The 20,021-nt window shown below is 37.3% G+C and overlaps 1 protein-coding gene across 1 annotated transcript in view; it reads left to right on the forward strand.

The window, feature by feature from the left end:
• Window positions 1-16,587, forward strand: part of ST6GALNAC3 (ST6 N-acetylgalactosaminide alpha-2,6-sialyltransferase 3) — a 217,780-nt gene extending 201,193 nt beyond the window's left edge. The window contains exons 4-5 of the mRNA XM_021527764.4: window positions 6,651-6,758; window positions 8,974-16,587. Coding sequence (XP_021383439.2) covers window positions 6,651-6,758; window positions 8,974-9,160 — 295 coding nt within the window. The 3' untranslated portion in view covers window positions 9,161-16,587. The remainder of the gene's footprint in view (window positions 1-6,650; window positions 6,759-8,973) is intronic.
• The last annotated feature ends 3,434 nt before the right edge of the window (window positions 16,588-20,021 follow it).

The following is a 20,021-nucleotide window of genomic DNA, read 5'->3' on the forward strand; positions in this document are numbered from 1 at the left end:
ACAGCAGAAGTCAATTTTCTCAGGCTGCTGCCTTGGTTTTTTTCCTCTTTGTTTCAGGTTTCCATGAGTGCATTGAATAGACAAAGAAAGAAAGGAAATAAATTAGAAACATGTACACAACACAAAGATTGGAAATAAATCCATAAATTAAATACCCAAGCAGATGCCTCAGCTATTTCTGTACTTGTAGTAACAGACCAGTCCTTATTTCTAATGTTGGTTTTGCCCGTCTTGCCCAAAATAATAAGTAAATAGTAAGTCAAATAGTTTTGCTGGTTTTTTTAATTAGATGCAGTTAAATACAAAGCCGTCATTTCTCTGTTCCTTTTTGTGATCATTCATAAGTGTCCTTCCTGTCTTTTTTTCAATGCCATTTTGACATGGGGTTTATTAATTGTTGCATCTCTTTTTAAATCAGATTGTGGGGGGAGATTCTCATGGGCCAGTTAGGAGTAGCCTTTACTGCAAGTTTCTAGAAACTCAGCTGAAATGGACTCTTTTCCCTGTGTTCCATTGGTGCAGTTATTAATATAAACAGAAAGCCAATATTTCTGGAGATTAACTGAACAGTATGCCACCCAACTGCAGTTTATTTTCAGGATTCACAGTAGGGATGATCTACCAAGAGTTTGGGCTGGCTGGAGTGCATCACTTCTCCATACCCAGGTGCATCTTGCTGAGCACAGTCACTGCCTGAATCTGGAATGTGGTCTGTGCTGTTCATAATGCATTCCACTTGTTTAAGCTTTGCATAAAACTATACATGATGGCTAATAAAACATCTGTCCATGTATAAATGTTTCACTTTTCATGACCTGAAGCAGGATGTGTGAGACAGTCTGCTCACTGCTAGAGGGGCATGGCTGTTTATTATTAGATGTCCTGCACCATTATGGAATACAAAGCAAACATGTGTGTACACTCACACAGACACACACGTACAAAAGAATGAATAATTATGATAAATGGCTGCCTAACAGGTATCTTTATAATGCAGAAATAGCAACCATTTTTACCAGCTAAAATCAATTCTCTGTGCTTGCATCTTCTTTGCTCTTCTTGTATTCTTTTTTCTTCAGAAAGTATGTAATGAAATAATTAGCAAGAAAGTACCATGTCTTAGAAAAAAACAGAAATAAATCCAGGCTAGGGCTGGTATTCTTCAGGATTTAGAGTCTTGCCCTTCTCCTGTACCAAAGTTTCTTCCTTACTTCTCTCAAAAAAAACAGCTCTCTGGCAAGAGAAGTGTGTGTGCTCCTCAGGGGAGAGGTGAGAGCCTTGCTGTTCTCTCAGTGGTGGGTGCATTTTTCTGTCAACTCATTCCAGTCTGTCATTTACAAACCTACATCTGATGTGAAGAGAAAGGCATAGACCAAAACTGTGACTTGGGGAATGTGGGTGTTTAATTTGGCAAAGCAGAAGGGTTTTACAGCAGCTGTACTCAGAGATGCTGCCATGGGGGGGGGGGGGGGGGGAGAGCAAAAAAAAGAAAAAAAGGGAGAAGTCTCAGTCAACATAAGTACAATGGTAGCATTAATTTGATTAGTATATGGAATTAAGTACTGGCTCACCAGTATGTCCTGACAGATAAATATCCTGTATTTTTAGTTGTAAGGAAATATACTGTGATTCAGCAATGCAAAAACCCAGAGAAATCCAGGGATAAAAAGAGTTGATTCTTTAACATGGGAGTGCAGAGGGGCCATGTACCTTCTACCCTCTTTCCCAAGGACCTGTCACAGATGAGGCTGACACAGGGCACATGACAGTGCCAGGCAAAAAACAGAGTACCCTGACCCCTCCCAGAGGATTTATAGTCTCTTGATGCACCACAGATATAAATAAATAAATAAGTACCAGAGATAATTCTACCTGAACGTAGTCTAAGTTAATTCTTACATATTTTTGAAAATATTTCTGTTTATTTTAAATCATTTTAACAAACCTTTTTGTTGGAAGGGCATCTCCCATTATAAAGCCTCTACTCTGTGTATTATAGGTCTCTTAGTTTGTTTAGACCAATACTCTTATTTATACTTATTTATTAATCAAGAGGCCTGACAAGCTGCTGCAAATAAAGCTGCTGCTGATTCAGTAGTTTGGTAGGAGAATCATCTGAGGATTAGAATCTATAAACAGCTTTTATGAAAAGATATATTTTTTGTCAATTAATTGGCCTGGAGAATTTTGTCATTTCAATCTGTCACTGTTGAATTTTACTTTACTGCAATATTTAGAAATTAAGTCAAAAAGGAAAAGTGTCTATCTAATGCTTTTGGCAAGCTCTCTGTTAATTAATAGCTTTTTGAAGTACTAAATTTCCTCGGTTTTATCTTAATTAACACTCTTAATTGACCTTCTGTGATCTCTCGTTTCTCCCAAAAGAATTAAAAAATAGACTTCTAAATTCTTTTCTGCAATCAGATTGACATGCAATTGCTTGTGTAGACATCTTCTCTGCCTTCACAAATGTTTTTTTCATTTTTATTTCTTACCACTGAAGTCCCCACTGGAAATTACAGCCCATTGAACCATAGAACTGAAATTGATTGTGCACATAAAAAATCCTGGAACAATTGAATGAAGAAAAGAACTTCCTGAAATTCTGTGCTAAAATCAGAACTCAAGTGACAAGAAAACTTTTACTCAATTTGAACTCACCTGCCCTGGATCACCAAGAAAATATTTTATGTTCTTCCATTTACCCCCAGTGACAGAAAGAATGAGTTTTTCCTTCATTTAGCCTACATCAGAGCACGGTTATAGATGTCAAAGAAGATGAATTTCAGTTCCCAGCATTTTTAGGGTGCATTCTCTATTCCATCTTCTTTATATAAATTTCTTATTCTTTTTGTGAAATAGTGGAAAATTAAAGCTGAAAAGCCCTATTAGCTTTTATGTTAAATTAATTTTTAATTAAAGCTATATGTGTCACATATAACAACTCTAGCAATTGCATTTACTATTTTCTTCTGAAATCTAGAATGCAAGTCTCTTTTGTAACATGTGAGAAACTAGTCAGTTCTTTCTGATGGAGTTTATGGAAGACATTACTAAAAATGCAAATTCTATGTTTTGAGACTTGAAACTTTCAAGTAACTATTAATCTTGGAGCTTACTTTTATATTCCGAGATTAAATAATGACATTTTAAGCACTTAAGCCTTCACTAAGAGCAAGATAAGCAAGCATATATAGTTCATTTCAAGCATTTTAACTAAGTTGATTCCACTGGTCTTTTAATGTCTTTAATGTTAAGCATATGCCTACGTTCTTTTCTGAAATGGTGGAGGGTATTTAGCAGAGTGAATTGCAACCTATAACTATCATTTATTTAAGAATACTAATAAAGTAGGAAGTATGCAAAATAAGGTTTCATTTTTAAGGTAAACAAAGCAACTTTTTGTGAGCATTGCCTTTTTATTACTGCATGCAGCTGTAAATCATGTCTTAAAAGCAAAGCCATCTTTTTAAAATTGTATTTTGAAAGCCAGTGCATTATTTTCTCCTGAGTTGTCGAGACAATTTCCTGTCCGGATCTGGTACCCCATTAATTTTATACTATGAAAAGAAGTCTCTCTAAGCCATAGGAAATAACTTTGGGATTGTTGCACATACATATATCACAATAGATCTGCCTTCTGTAGTTCTGCAGATGATGTTTAACAAACTCCTGTTTACCCTGTTTTGGGATTAATATCCTCCTTCCCCCAGATTTGTGCAGTTACATGGCCTTATGCTACACATAAATGGAGGTTTTTTTAAATTTCCTATGTGTAAAATTTGAAATTTGAGTGCAGTAACAAGGGCAGCTCTTTTTCTAATGAGTCTCAAAAACCCATGACCAAGAAACATGTAAAACTCTCCTGTAGAGAGGGAAATTGAGTGCACAGTGTTAGCATAATAGCAAGGGCTGAGACATTGCTTTGCACTACAGTTTTATGGGATGATATTTTAAAAGGTATTCTGAGACTTATGGATTTTTAGGGATGGCTAAAATAGTTTTTGCATTTCTAATATTACTTTCATTAGAATTTTGAAAGTATGTTTATGGTATCAGATTGAATCCTAAGGTGTTACCAAATCATCCAGAATCTCCACTCCTTAAGTATATTCCCTTCTATCCCTGTGTATCTTCAGAGGAAAAAATGGGATGAATATAAGTGCTTTGGTTTAAAGTATATAATCTGTATTCTGTCATGTACTTCATCTCCCAGGGAAGGTACCTGGGAACTCACTCTGCTGTTTTTATTTATCCTGCCAGTGCAGTATATAGATGAGAGGACTAAGGTCCAATGGTGTTAAAACAAGACATGAAATATTGATTAATTCTTTTTTTTAATTCCTTTTTCCTCCTGAGTATAGCAAATTTCAGATGCATCTGTCAATATAGTGCTCTCCAATAAACTTCCATTATTGGAAGGGTCCTGATCTTCATCGTGTTCTTAAAAATGGTTATTATGATTCTAAAACGCTTTGAAAGCTCAAGGCCATTGTTTTCCTGGCACAAGAGCAGAAAGCAAGTTAGCAGCAATGCAGCCTTTTATCATGGCAGAATTTTATTTTGAAGTAACATGAATTGGATTGGGAATTTTCTCTGCTAGACAGTAGCAGAACATTCTGGTTGAAGAGATGAAGATCCTGATGGGGCAGATAAACAGCTGTACACTTTTGTGGCTATAAAGCTGTCAAAAATAGAAGCACAATTACAGTTGGTTTCCACCTAATGAAACATGGGTGTTTGGCGTCCTGCCTTTAGTTTCCACTTGTTGTTCTTCAGTTTAAGTTAACCCTTTATGTTTTATTTCCAGTATGATCTTTACAAAAGCAGCTAAACAGATACTTAGCTGTTTCCCCAAAGGAAAGGATATTTCAGGAAAGGCAGGGATAGAAGTTCACACCAGCTCAACCATGAAGAATGACAGACATGGGCAAGGAAGAGAATATTTAACTACTTTCAGTGTTCTTGGACTCAGCTCTGGGAATTGAGGCAATTGTTTTTCACTAATAAAGCCAAAGTTTTATTTAAACTGGAGTGTACTGGAGTTTCTTTAGGAATGTAAAGCTCTTGGAGCTTTTCTAGTATCCATAATAGAAGGTATTACATAGAGAAGGAATTTGAAACTCAGACCTGTATGTGCTAGGTAATTGTCATGATAAAGGTTGTACAACTACATTTTCACCCATTGTCTTAAATAGTATTTAGTTCAACTTGAGCAAGGAAGTAACACAGAATCTATGCCAAAAGCCACTGATTGGTATTTTATGCAGGAGGGGGGAGGCAGGAGACCAGAGTACACTCTTGCTCTGGGCTAGAGAAAAAAACCATCAGATTGGTTCTGCTCACAGGGAAGTTGGGGCTTATAGGCTGGGTAAATTGCTGTAGGGTTTTATATTTCCACATGAAAATTTTATTCCTATGTTTTCAGATTTTGTTGGTGGCAGTAACTGATTTGCACATGGGCTTACTTGGGAGTTCTTTTACAGCAAAATTTAATTGTGTGCAAACATTAGGCTGCTTTCATTTAGGATGGAGAACAGCCTGCTCCCTGCCATGCCCAAAAGCTGAGAGCTTACAGGTGTGCCAGAAAGCTCATCTATCCCCTCCTCTCACTCACACCCAGCTCTACTAAGGTGCTCTATTAAGATGGTTTTGTGGTATCTTTCTTTGGAAACAGGGCATTTAAAAATAATTTGAAGAAAATTATTTTCACTGATTTCAGTCAAACTAAAAGCAATACATGCACAAAGCTGGACGTCAGCCAGTTCATAAACAGCAAGGGCTGGGTGTGCACTCACTACTGGTGAGGTTTGAAAGCAGTGAGTCTTGCATGCCCATGTTATCTGGGTAACTCCATGGACTCCCAGTCCCCCATTGGTAACATTTGTGTGAGCAGAGCAAACAGGATTTAGTTTGTGGTTAACAGTGCATGTGTTTGCTCAACCAACCAGTCAGTCTGTGAGCCAAATCCTTACACATGTAATTTTTCTCACTGGTGCAGGTAATAACTTCTGGGCTGATTGAATATATCTAATCATTTGAGCAAAGACTGTCAATCTGGGCACTTTCCTCTTGTGATTTTCTCTCTGCTATGGTAGCTTGAAGAATGATAACACAAAATTAGGTAAAGGGATATATGTAGAATTTTGGTTTTCAGAACCTTGTATTAGATGATTTTGTACCAAAATATCCTTGGAAGTTTCCTAACTGGTTGAATTTTCAGGTTGAGGATAGCCCACTGCAGATTAAGATTTTGCTTGCAGAAGAAGATGGTGCCTACTGACATGCATACACCACAAATTCCAACAGTACTCTGTGTTTTGGTAAACTTTATCTCATTTTACAAACTCCATTAATTGCTGTCTTTCAGATGAGAGATAAATAAATGGAAATAAATGCTTTTCTGTTTTACTGGATGCACTGTTTGACTTCAAGTATTTAACATGGCTTTTTTTTTTCCTGTGGACAATAACTGGAGGCCCCAAGCTGGGAAGAATGAGAGCATATCCATAAATAATTCAAAGTAGTATGGTTTTGACAGATTGTCAAGCTGCTTAATGCTTTTGTCCCAGGCAATAGATTGTATTTCATTGATAAAGTGTTGATAATTTCTCATTGCAATTTGTTTTGTGTATGTTGTATTTTCACAGAGTCCAGTCAGGTTCATATCTCAGCACGGGTTGGTTTACCTTAATTTTGGCTATGGATGCCTGCTATGGAATTCATGTCTATGGGATGATAAATGACACCTACTGCAAGTAAGATCAAAGAAAATTATTTTCATGCATCTACAATTCTGATGTCTTGTCAAAATTTCACAATTGATTTTAATATCATAAATCCAAAAAATGGATCAGGCAGTCATTTCCCAGTGTTTTGCATTGATGTGACACTATTGTCAGCATATTCACTCCTGATATGGCATGTGCTGTTGATAAAATAAAAACATTTACAAAATCTAACATCAGATGTCATAAGGAGCTATTTTTAATCAAAGATCTTTTTCCATTTCTGAATTAGCTGGAAATAAAATATGCTCATATTCTTTTGATAAAATGTATTTGCTTCCATTGCTAAAACAAATCTATAGAGGAAAAAACTCATACATTGTTTTCTGAATACCAAATACACCTGGAAGTGAAAGAAAATGATTAACCCAGGATAGTTACCTGAAATTACATTTCACTACCATTGAGCAACCTACTTGAACTTTCTCGGTTATATATGGCTTGTTTTGAGTAGTAGAGGGTTCTAATTAGATAATAAAACAAGTCTTGTGAGCTTTATCACCATAAACTGACATAAATTCCAACCAACTACTGTTGGTGACCTTACAGTGACAGTGGATTAATCCTGTGGTCAGAAGTATAACTCTAAACACAGTTTTTAGAAGGCCAAGTTAAATATTTTAATCTACTGTGTATGGTAGAAAAATATAAAATGAAACTATTCCTCATTCATTTGGAAAAGCAGGAAATGTCATGAACTATGTATGGTGCTAGTACATACACATCTATTCTTCTGTACCTAAGCTGGCCCAAGTCCTGCATGTAACCAGTCCAGTGCATCACGAGTTCCTGAAGCCAAGCCTTTGTTCAGATTCTCACTCCACATTCTGCATCACTCCAGTGTGAGACTCATTGCTGGCAGAACCTAAAAAATGTCACAAACAACAGAATTTGAGTCACAGCTGTTTAATTAGGATATCTTAACATTAGAGACTGACTTTATAGAACTTGCAGATCTCACTTATTGAGTCATCCAGATGGAATGAACAGAATGAACATATGTTGTTCTTTGTTTATGAAAACACACAGTAGGAACCCTGGGATGAGGGGTGACAGGACTAAGGTTATCCTCAGAGAGCTCAGCCAAGCTGGCATTGCATAGCCCTGATGTAAAACCAGTCAACAGCATGATAGCACTGTTGGCAGAAAAGAGGATCTCCCCTTTAAGTTGTGATTCTGACTGGATTACCTACTTAAATTGGATGTTACTCTTATAACTGCCCTGTTCAGCCAGTTCAAGAACCAGTTTCAACAGCTAGGACTATCCAGTGAGAAGACTTTGCTTAGGGAGGGAGCCTTGTGGGCTGAGTTATCACAGGTTAAACAAAATGTGCCATGCCCTTAAGAGCCAACCCATTGGCTTCTCACTGACTGGTAAGATCAGTGTATGCTGAGAGATACGCTGAGCTTTTTCTGCCAAAGGAAAATTCCTAGAAATCGTGATGGAATGAAAGCCCTTACAGTTCAGCAAAGGAATTCAAGTGCTGACACGTGGACAGGATTTCAGATCACTCATAGAATGGTTTAGGTTCAGAAAGACCTTTAAGATCATGGAGTTCAATCGTTAACCCAGCACTGCCAAGTCTGCACTAAACGGTGTCCCAAGTACCACATTTGCACATCTTTTAAATACATCCAGTGCTGGTGAGTCAACCACTTCCCTGAGCAGCTTGTTCCAGTGCTTGACAACCCTTTTGGTGAAGAAATTTTTCCAAATATCCAATTTGAACCTCCCATGATGCAGTTTGAGGCAATTTCCTCATGTCCTGTCACTTGTTCCTTGGGAGAAAAGACCAACTCTTTCTTCATTACAACCCCCCTTCAAGCAGTTGTAGAGAGAAAGGTCCCTCCAGAGCTTTCTTTTCTCCAGGAGGAAGACTCCCAGCTCCCTCAGTCGTTCCTCAGGGAAGCTGTGCTCCAGACCCTTCACTGGCTCCATTGTCCTTCCCTGCACTCACTCCAGCACCTCAGTGTCTGTCTTGCAGTGAGAGGCAAATCTTGAGCACAGGATTTGAGGTGTGGCCTCAGCAATGCTGAGAACAGGGAACAGTCATTGCCCTGCTTCTGCTGGCCACACTGTTAATGATCCAAGCCAGGGTGCTTGTATCTTGCATTCAGTTGAATTATATATATATATATTTTTTTTTCTTGAAAAAGTACTGAAGTATATCTTTCTTCTCCCCAGGTCAGAAGGCTTTCGCAAAGTTCCCTACCACTATTACGAGCCAGGAAGAGATGAGTGTGAGGAATACTTTCTCCATGAAAATGCTCCATATGGAGGCCACAGATTTATCACAGAAAAGAAAGTATTTGCTAAGTGGGCCAAGAAGCACACAATAATATTTACACATCCCAACTGGACAGTGTCTTGATACTGGTTTACTTAACTCTCCCTTAACAGCCTATTACAAAAATGTCTCAGTTTACAATCGTTTTGCTTACATCTGGCTGGCCTTTCTCAGCCTAGGTAACACTAAACTAAAAGCCAGAAGACAAAGAGGGTGGTGGTTCAGCTGTTAAGCAAAATTAATCATCTGTGGAAGGCAGACACATTGTTTGTTATTTCTTAGGGTTTTAATCCACACTATGCACTTTATACTTTAACTGGATTTTACTTCATGGCAGGAACAGTTAAAGACAGATGAGATTTCCTGTATATACAGGTGCACACAAAGAGCATGGTGGTCCTTTGAAAATTGTCCATCATCTCAGATATATAAAATTATTATTTGTAGCTCATTTGCTGTACTGAAGCACTAGTTCCATTTGTGGGATCAGTAGAAATTTTCAACAGGAGAAATGTGAGGAAAAATACAGATCTCCAAGGTCCAGGAGTGAGCAAATTTTAAAAAACAACACCTGAATATATTGATATACAGTATATTGTGAGCACTTGCATATATGGTAAAATTAGAGATGAGCTAAGCATGGTTCTTGAACTGTACCCAACTATTGAATGAGAAGATATTACTTACTCAAGACTCTTGTTTAATTAATAACTTCTGAAATGCAGCTTCCTTCCACTGTGGTCAGTCTGCACCATCTGAGACTATGTAGTTTGTGCTTTTTGAAGCTGTTGTCCCACACTTCAGTTCCAGCAGAATGGCACTTGGCAAAGATTGTGTTTTGCAGCCCATGATAAACCTTTGGATGTTATACCAAGCCTGCTATCAGTATCCAAGCTGGTGAGTGTAAAGTTGTCTCACTAATATCTCCATTTACTCCAGTTGTGCATTTGACTTACTCCAACATCCAAATAACAGTGTTTTGACAGTATTTCCCATGCAGCCATCATAATTTATTTTAGATCTCCAGTTTCTCCATCTTTAAAAACAAGGTTAGTGTCTATCTACCTCACAAGAGAGTTGTGAGGATTAATTTAATTTCATTTAAAGCACTTTCCTGATGCAGAATGCTCCAGATCATTTATTCTTAACACAAAAACAATGGTACCTGTCATTTATTCTTGTCTGTTGGGTATTTGAAGAAAGTGACAGTGTGTCTGACTCTGATGGCAAATTGTTCTGTGCATCCACTTTCCTACTGAGAATAATTTGTAATACTGAGTTCTATCAGTTTGCATTGCTTCAGACAAAGTTGAAAGAACCCCCATCTCACAGTATTATCTGCACATTAAAACGCAGTTCAAGAATCTTAAAATACACTCATCTCTAGTTTAAGTATGTATTTCCAAGCTTACTGTCATGGAAAGTTTTCAACTGCAGCAGACTCATTTGTAATATGACAATAATTCAAATGCATATGTGAGTTTTATTTAAACTGTATTTAAACTAATGCTTTAAGTTTAGAATGTTTCCTATGAATATTTTAACATCTAGAATGTCAGATTCAACACTGTAATAGCCAATACTGTGAACACTTGAAGGAATTATGTGTGGAACATGTCACACAGGGTTTACTCACACTACTTAAACATTTACCAACAGGAAACTTTGTATGCTTTTGTAAATCAAGAAAAGTGGAAAGTAAAAAACTATTTTTACATGTAAGTATTTGTATACTGACTGTTTCCTATTGTATATTTGTATATATAAATCTATATTTTATATATTCATTGCATATATATTCTCTCATCAACAGCTCCAACTTACAGGATGGGGAGGAAATCTCTTCCTCAGTATTCCTCCTCCTGATCATTGTTTTCTTGTTCCTGTTGGTAGGTGATTCCAGGATATCATCTCTGTTGCACCTTTTATTTTTTACCATAAATGCAGTTCTCTGATTTTATTTTTTTTATATATATAGCTCAGCTTTCACTGCTTTCTTTAGTACTCTTAACTATTCATTCTGGTTGTCAGACAAAGGCTGGGGCCATGCTTATGATCTTGGATAAACATCTGTATTCAAACACAGACTTTGTCCCAGTTTCTGGCATGACTTATGTCTCATCTTCCTGTTTGGAAAAGGAGAACAATAGTATTTTCTTACTCCCTTTCTTGACTGACCTTCTTGAAAGCTGTTGAGATGAGTATTCCCATTTTCAACTTATTTGTATGATGCTTTGAAGAAAAGGTGCCCGAAGTGTCTGAAAATTACAGGCAATGCTGTGATATACAAATAATTAAAAATGGCTGTTGCTTGTCCCTGCAGTTTAAAATCCGTTGTATGCTGATACAACATGGGATGAAATCAAAACAGGGGGAAGGGTCATGGTTGGAAGAAGAGCTGTAGTAGAAAAAACAGATTTATTATCATGCGTCTGTTCAGTTCACATAGGTGGCTGGATATGTGAAAAGGTAATAAAAAATTGTAAGGCAGAATTTGAAAAATGCAGGACATGCAAAATTAGGGAGAATGTTCTACGCATATTTTACAGGGCAGCTTGGAAAGTCCTATAATTTCCTTAAGGGAAGAGGAACTGCAAGGAAGAGCATCAGCCAATTGAACTTGTATTTAGAAGGTTTCTGGGTTAATAGAAAACTGCTATGAAAGTGCTGCACATGGAAATTGTTTGGACTGTACAGACTTCCATGGAAGTGTCCTCATGAAGCAGAATGTTTCTCCCCCTGGGTGTTACTCCCCAGTGAGCATAAAGATTCTGCATGAGTTGTGTTCACTTGGTTTTTAAGCTTGAGAAAGTTTTTAAGGTAATTAATACTTGCCAATTCACCATAAATGTGTTGTAAAATACGTGCTTCATTCTGAAGCTCTTTGAAGAATGCTTGCATGCTGTATGAAACACTATCACAAAGGACAGCTAAGAGAAATACAGCCCTAAGAACTTCTAAATGTACACAAAATTGAGAACACAATTAAAGTTTGGGCATCACAGAGCAAAATAAAGGTGTTACTGTCTGCCTGGATTTGCACTTAGAGCAGATCCACGTTAGAAACATTGCAGCAGGCTTCATTCATACTAGAAAAAATTAATATCAGTTCTCTTACTTAAATGAGCCTGTCTTTAGCATGTTAAATGCATTTACATGATTTTTATTGTATGAGTAAGTAACTGTGACCACTGTGTTAAAGATGATTCTACAAAGAAATTACTTGGTTGAAATCTGTTAAAAACCAGCTGTGATCCTAAAAAAAAAGGTCAGTTCTCGGGTGTGTATAAGGGATCTTGGTGGTTCACCTTCTGAGAGCAGTTAAGAAATCAGCTGAGAATCACTTATTAATTCTTTAAGATAAAACTACTACAGTTTACCTGAATGTAATCATATCCTAATTGCTTATTCATTCAAGCAGTCCTATTTTAATCAACTACTCATGAGTATAAAACAAGCAGGGAGTTTACCTGAGGTTTTCAAAATGCATTTTCACATTGCTGCTAATAGAGGAGTGCTCAAAAATAGTTTGACCTTTTTTTTTTTTTTTTTTTTTTTGTCATCATGAGCTGAGTAGTCATCAAAAATTTCTTTTAAAATGTAGGGGGGATTTAAGTAAACTTTTTTTTTTTAAGAGGGGGAAAAGGGCATAAATGGTTTGGTTTTAATAAACATTTAAATGTTAATATACTTTATGTTTTATGTTACATTACCTTCTGACTTTTTATTTTCAAAGTAAAAAGTTTTAAATATGAGCAGAAATTTTCATTTAAAAATATTATTTTTGGCTGGCTAATTACTATTCATAGATAAATGACTGAATAAAATAAGTAAGTGTTGTTTTTCTTTCTAAACTGACATAACAGACATCTTCCCAACCTTTTCATCCCCATTAGATGTCCAGATCACATCCTTCTGCTTATTCCAAAGCCTCTTCTCAGAAAGAAAAAAATTAGTTTATATATCCAGCCAAATTCCCTTTCCATCTGGGCTGGGAGGCTCCATCTGCAGACTGCTCCTATCAGTTACATCAGTAAATGGGGAGGACTTATGGAGAGCTCTACTTAGGAGCAGATGGTGTTCCAACTTCTAAAAAATGCCCCTAAACTGCTTTAGGCAAGGAGTACCCATTGATCTCTCTTGGAAATACTTTACTAAAGTAGTGTTCAGTTTCTTCAAATGCCTTTAGCTCCAGTGTAGAATAATTGTCCTACTCTTTTGAGTAGGAATTATCAGCAATGGGAAAGCACACCCTTTACAGGAAAAAATGGAGGCAAATTCTGTGTTGTTAAATATTTGCACATAAACACCACCATGGATGAAGAAGTCAGCCTGACACAAATTATCTGAACCACTCACTGATTTAGGACTCTCTGAGGACTCTCTTCAAAACTAATGGAAGTGGCTTTGGCAAGTTCACGGATACAGCACCTAGCGCAGTAAAATCCTTGCACTCCTGGGTGCCAGGGTAAGCAGTGTTTTGTCTGGGAAGTACCAAAGCACAAAATACTTGGCAGAATTAATAAAGACAGACCTATCCAACTCTTGGAGGGCTGATGCTGATGGTCTTCCATTATTCACCTGCTAGCGGGCTGGACTGAAGTAGGACTCCACACAAAGATAGCTGGTAGCAGAACACAGATGCTCAACCAGAAGACATGTCCAGGTAAGTAAGAACTAAGTAAACAATCCCTTATGGATTATAGCTGGATGATGCTCTTAGTAAGCAGGAAATCAGAAGCACTTTACATATTGATGCTTAGAATTTGCTGTCTTTTTTCTGCATGTTTTTAAGAAATAGTGTGTCTTTAGTTGTGCTGAAGCAACCTGGGGTGTGTTCATGATGAACCTTAGGGTACCCACAAGAGTGAACCTCAGTGTTAGTATCTGTGGGCATTGTGATTACTGTGAGCAACGGTCATATTTTTATTTTTAAAAGTCCTGTTATTCCTAAATATATTTAGTTCCTTTGGGGAAGAAACGTTTCATTTTCAACAGATCTGTTTCATTCTGTTCCTTCTTTCCTGAGAGGATGCACAGGAATGAAACTTAACCATAGAGCAGTGAAGCCAGCCACCAGATTGGTTTGTATTTTTCTGGCTATTGCTGTGATGTGTATGGCTAAAGTCATAAGGAAGGGGAAGCTTTTTGTAAACCTTGTCTAGCATAATCTACAGAAGATTGTGTGTCTGTTCTGGATTAGAGTCTCCTAGGCAAACCCTCCAAAAGGGGCTGAAGGAGAAAGAAAAGGTCTCTGTCCATTGAAAGAGAGAACTTCCATGAAAGCCATACTAACACGTGTAGCACATCTGGGCCTGCTCCCCCAGATTTTGTAGGTCCCCACCCAGCTGCAGCTTTGGGCTCTTTCCAGCCCCAGTGGAGAAGAATTCTCCATCTGATTTAGGCAGCCTGTGATCACACACAGCCTGCCCATCCTCCCCTTCTGTGGACCAGGAGAGTGCTGAATCTGCCCTGGGGCTGCCATGTCAGAGCAGGGACACACTTCCCAGTCAGCAGCATGATTTGCTTGGGGCACAGTCTCACCTCAGGTGCTGAACTCAGTTTCTTTGAATATGATAGAAAAGATATCACTGGGTTTTGTTATTGTTTGTATTATTAACTCACAAAGAGTTACTGTTTCATGGATGTCTTGCACAGCTGATTTCATGTGGGTTTTTTTGCATTGCTTGCTGCTATTTCTGGGAATTCCTCAAAATATGCAGCTGTCAACATCTGCCACTGCTGTTCTAATTTACTGGAAAGAGACTGTAAACTTGAACTAATGCATGTTCTTACCATGTATTATGCATGATAGCATGTTACACATTTTATTCTCCACTATAATAAATAATGTAAGTTTTGTGTAAACTTAGTTCACAGGAGAAGTAGTACTTTTTCTCATATCATGTTTTGCCCAGAGCACTTTGCTGGAGCTCTGTAAGTGCCATTAGCAGCTGGCAGCAAATAAACTGCTGAAACCAGTCAGGAAATAATTACTAAATTTGACATTTTTCACTGAAATATCAGAAATAATTCAGCTTGCTTTTGTGAACCTGTTTTGGCATTCACAAACACAGTTCTATGTTCTGTTCTAAGGAAATCTCACATCCCTAGTGTAACTTGGGAATGACTTTTTTGACACTAATGTTGTTAAGAGGTTAAGAGGGCAATGATCACAAAGTTTGTTTATTTATGGGAGTATCTTTTAACTGCAAGTTGAACATGTGGAAGATTGGCTAAGATGCCTGCAGAGTTTTTAATAATTTTGCTACTGAAAAGAATATTTCTGAAGATGGTTGAAGGAAAAACAAATTGTTTGCTCACTGCTCTTTTGGCTGATCACCTGCACCCCCCTCATACAGAGACACACACAGTGCAAACACATTGAGTGTCTGCAAACACAATGGGTGTCTGTAGGGGAGGTCCCTTTTTTGTCAGGTAGGGGCAAGAACAACTAAGACTAATCTATATGGTAAATACAGCTTATAGTACTTGTTGATTAATGTTTATTCTGTGTATTTCCAAAGCCTGTGTCTGTGTAAGCAAAGAATTAGCTTAGCTGGATAGGATCTGTAGCCTGAAACTGTTGGTGCTAAGGACCTGATCTCCACACTTACCTCTAGTTTGATCCCAGGGGGTGAATGCCACTAGTAATTGGAGCACATCCTTTGCTTCCATCCAGAAGGAATCTGGTGTACATGCTCAGGAACACTCATCATGCAAAGCTCATTAAGTGAGGTCACTGTACTGGACTGTCCCACAGCAAAGTGGAATTCCTGCTAGAACATCTTTTAACTCAGGCTTTGCAAGGGTGTTTTTTTTTTTCCATGGGTATCTTTCTTTCAAATTTGAGATCTGATTCCTTCTGTCAGACCATGGGAATCAAGGGCTCCTGATTATTCCTAAATTTACCATCCAAATGTGCTCCATAAATCAGGAGTGTGATATAGGACAAAGTGATCCAACATGGGTACAGCATGGAAAGTGCTTTGTCTGATAAAGAGTTAATGTGATTCTGCTTGTGGATGTAATTTTATCCTGAACATGCTGGGTGCTTGCTAATGCATGCATTGTTTTTATATACTGCAAGACACATAAAAATTCCCTTAATCATTTTCCCAGGGTAATTTTGTTCTTGTGGCCTTCCAGTTGTATCTGTATATGTGTGCATATAAGCATTTATATACAGTGTGCAAGCATTCTTCTGTTCCTAGAAAGTTGCTACTATATGCTGCTAACATAAACTTTTTTAGGTGGTTCATGTTACACAATTTATTACTTGTATTCCTTGGTTGCCTTTTGTAATGCTGACAAGTGTACTGATAGCAGATACCACTGTAGACTAAGAAAAACTTTCATACCATTTATACTTAACTTTGTATGTTTTGCCATATGTTTTCTTGCTATATGTTACTTAGTTTTTGCTCCCATTTGGAGAATGTGCTTCTGTGTATTTGCAAAATTGTGCCTGGATTATTTTAAAACATGAATAAATATATACAATTTTCCAATTGTCTGACATAATTTATGCATGATTTTGTGCAAAACATTTTTATTCTTGTTTATGTATATGCCACTATAATAATATCTGACAGTTCACTGAACCCAAAGAAACAAAGATCTTTTTTCTCATAAGTGTTGTAAATCAGCTGTACACACTTGAGAGACATTTTAAGGCATCTGCCCTAAAAATACTCAGCAATGCTGGATAAACTCAGCCACAAAACCTACAGTTGCAGTAAGTCATGATTGTATTTCTGTATGTCAAAACACATTGCAGGCACAAATGCCCGTTGTGGAGAAGTTCCATTGGATCCTGGTCACAAAGGGCACGTCCTTGCCAGAGCATAGCGGTCTCAGGGCTGAAGCCACTGAAACCCCAGGAGTGGACACTGAGCACATGCTTGAGAGGCTGTGTAAATTAGAAGGGCTGGGGGAGAGATCACTTTTCAGGAAAAGGTGCAAACCTCTACTTGCAAATACAGGAGTGTGAGGCCTATGTAACTTCTGTTCCTCGGTGGACCCCATGGTGCTAAGGGAGGAAGGCAACTACAACTTATTCAGCCTCAAACTTTGCTATTTCCCCATCCCCAGCTAAGAACATGATTGATTAACAAGCAACAGCTCTGATCTGTAAATCTTTACTTGGTCTGTATGTGCTGAAGTAAATATATGTAGAGTAGCTGGGTTTGTGAAAGGACCGGAGATTCTGGGTTTATCTGTCAGCACTGGCATATGTAATGCAGCAGCTGTCACCACCTAATTTTGGGCCAGATTCTGGTATATACCACTTAGAAGTGGGCTATATTTTGTCAGCTACCAGAGTAAGGGAAATGAAAAAAAGTATTCCTGTGATAAGGATAAGACTAAATAAAGGGAAGAAATGCTTTTCACATGCTCAGCTTTGAGGGTCCTTCAAGTCTGATATGCTGCCAAGGGGCTTGTTAAGAATTTGTGTGTTACTTTCTCAGGCATACTCTCTGCATTAACTGTAATGTTCACTTCAGAACTATTACAGTGTGAGCTCTGAATGCATATTGGTAGCATGATGTAATATGGATTAATTTCATCCTTTTTCCATGCAGGATTGTTGGATATATTACTCTTGAAGTACATCCAGACATGATAGTAGTGACATGGGATATGAATGTGAGTTTATTTTACTATTTGTCATAGGACCAGATAATCACATTTAAAAAAAATAGCTTAATTGTTGAATTAGCCCTCTTAGAGCTTTCAAACCCTTATAGAATAGTCAGCCTAGACTCCTAAAGCTTTTGCTCCTGTGGCTTTACATTTGGATCTTATTTTGTGAGTTTGCACCAGATCACCGAGTAATACTTTGTCAACGGTCTCAGTGATATTTTCTTTTTATTACCAATTTCTTCCGTAATGACTGAGTCTTCTGTGAGCCTGTGTGTTATCCTCTAAATTACTGATAAAATTGTGAACTAGTGTATGCCCAGAAAGCTATCCCAGCAGAATACCTGTTCTATGATCATTCCCCATTTAAATTGCCATTTTGAAATGTCAGTTAACCAGTTTTCTATTCCTTTAATGTGAGACATGTCAATTTTGCATTATCATGTTTTCTTAACTCAAATGTCATGAACAGCACATCAAATGTCATATAGAATCCAAGTGTATCAACAGTGTTGTCTTTCACTTGTATTCACAATTGGAAAAAAAGCCAGCAAATGTGTTTGACAGTATCTGTTTTCCATATTGCACTTAGATTGGCATTTAGCATATTTCTCCTCTTTAATTAGTTAGTAATTGAGTCCCTTGTCAGCCATTCCATTACTTTACTCCAGATCAATTTTAGACTGACAGGACTGTAATTATCTAGGTCATTAAGTTTATCCTTCTTAAATATTAACACAACATACGTTTTCCTCCAGCTTTCTGGAACCTTCTCAATTGTTCCAAGGCTTAGCAAAAAGCAGTAATAATAGTAGAGATTCTGCAGTCAACTATTGAACAACTCTTGGATATAAGTTACTTGAAGTTTCCTACACAAGTGTTTCTTACTTTTCCTACATCATAACTTTTTTTTTTTTTTTTTTGCCTGGTAGTTTATCATTCCTTGAATAGTGAACACAAATACTTATTGAACACTTCTTTCTTGCCTCCATTACTCTTAACAAATCTTCCACTTCAATCTGATAAAGAACTGGTACTATTATCAGGATTCCTAATGATTTTGAAAAATATTATCCTTAATTCTCTGGCCATAAATTTCTCCTTACAACTTGGCTACACTTACTGGAGGTATTATATATGTAATGCCTTAGTTCTACTCTATATTTGGTGTTATTAACCTTCTTTTTTTCATTTCATTGATTTACAAGTAGAGGTTTTCATTAACCCTTTTATCTAGATAATTTTTGAACACATACAACTTTCTTTCCTGATTTTTCAGCTAATAAACACTTGTATTTTCTAATTATTGAACTATTTTTCTCTGAGATGATTCTGCTTTTCCATAATTTCAGGTTGGTAAAAAGACTGCACCATCCATGTAACTGTGGGCTTCATTCTCTTTCTGCACATAAAGAGCAATCAAGTTACCATCATAGCCACTAATATTAATTTACTTCTCTGACCAAATGCCTCTGATAATTTTTCATTATTTCTGAGATGCTGTATGACATAAAATTCTCATTCTTGGAGCGTTCTCCATTTTGGGTTAATAGATGTTCATATAGGATGTTCAATAATTCAGCAGAGGTACTTGCATCATGAAACTTCAGGCAGATGTTGGGCAAGCTGCAGTCTCAGATGATTGTGCAGCCTTTTTGCTCCTTCACATTACAGGAGCAAAGGCATCCAGTCATCCCGCTGTCTTCTATGATTTGGTGATTTGCAGACAGCAGCTACTATCCCATCTAGTGTTTTATCTGTTAGAGTATTGATCCATTGCATTCACATCATGCTTCTGAGCTGCCAGTGTCCTGAAAACAGGCCGTGGCTCTTTTACTGTGAAGTGCCACTCTTCTTCTCCCTCTCTCTACTTGATCTTTCCAAAAATAGGTTATAACCATTGATTTTAATGTTTCAGTTACACAGTTCTTCCCATGTAATTTCAGTAATACCTGCTACACTGAATTTATAAATACGTAATTTTAATTACATTCATTTTTTTTTACCCAGACTATCTGGTATTGTTTTATAGAAAATCCACTACTCTTGCATTCTTTGAATTTTGGTTTTGCTGTATTGATTTCATTCTGAAAGACTAGGGGGTTTTGGTTGGATTTGGTGTTTTGTTTTATCAGTTCTTCTTTTAGTACATATTTTTAGCCTCTTTCCTAGCAGGCTGTTTACCTTTCTGCAGAACAAGAGACCACCTATATGGTGCCATCCTTTCACCTGTATCAAAAGACAGATGCTGCAAGTTCAGAATCTTCTTTTCCTGTCTTCCTTCATTCACCAGCCAAGGATC

The sequence above is a fragment of the Lonchura striata genome, chromosome 8, assembly GCF_050655825.1.
Source record: "Lonchura striata isolate lonStrDom1 chromosome 8, ASM5065582v1, whole genome shotgun sequence".
NCBI lineage: Eukaryota > Metazoa > Chordata > Aves > Passeriformes > Estrildidae > Lonchura > Lonchura striata.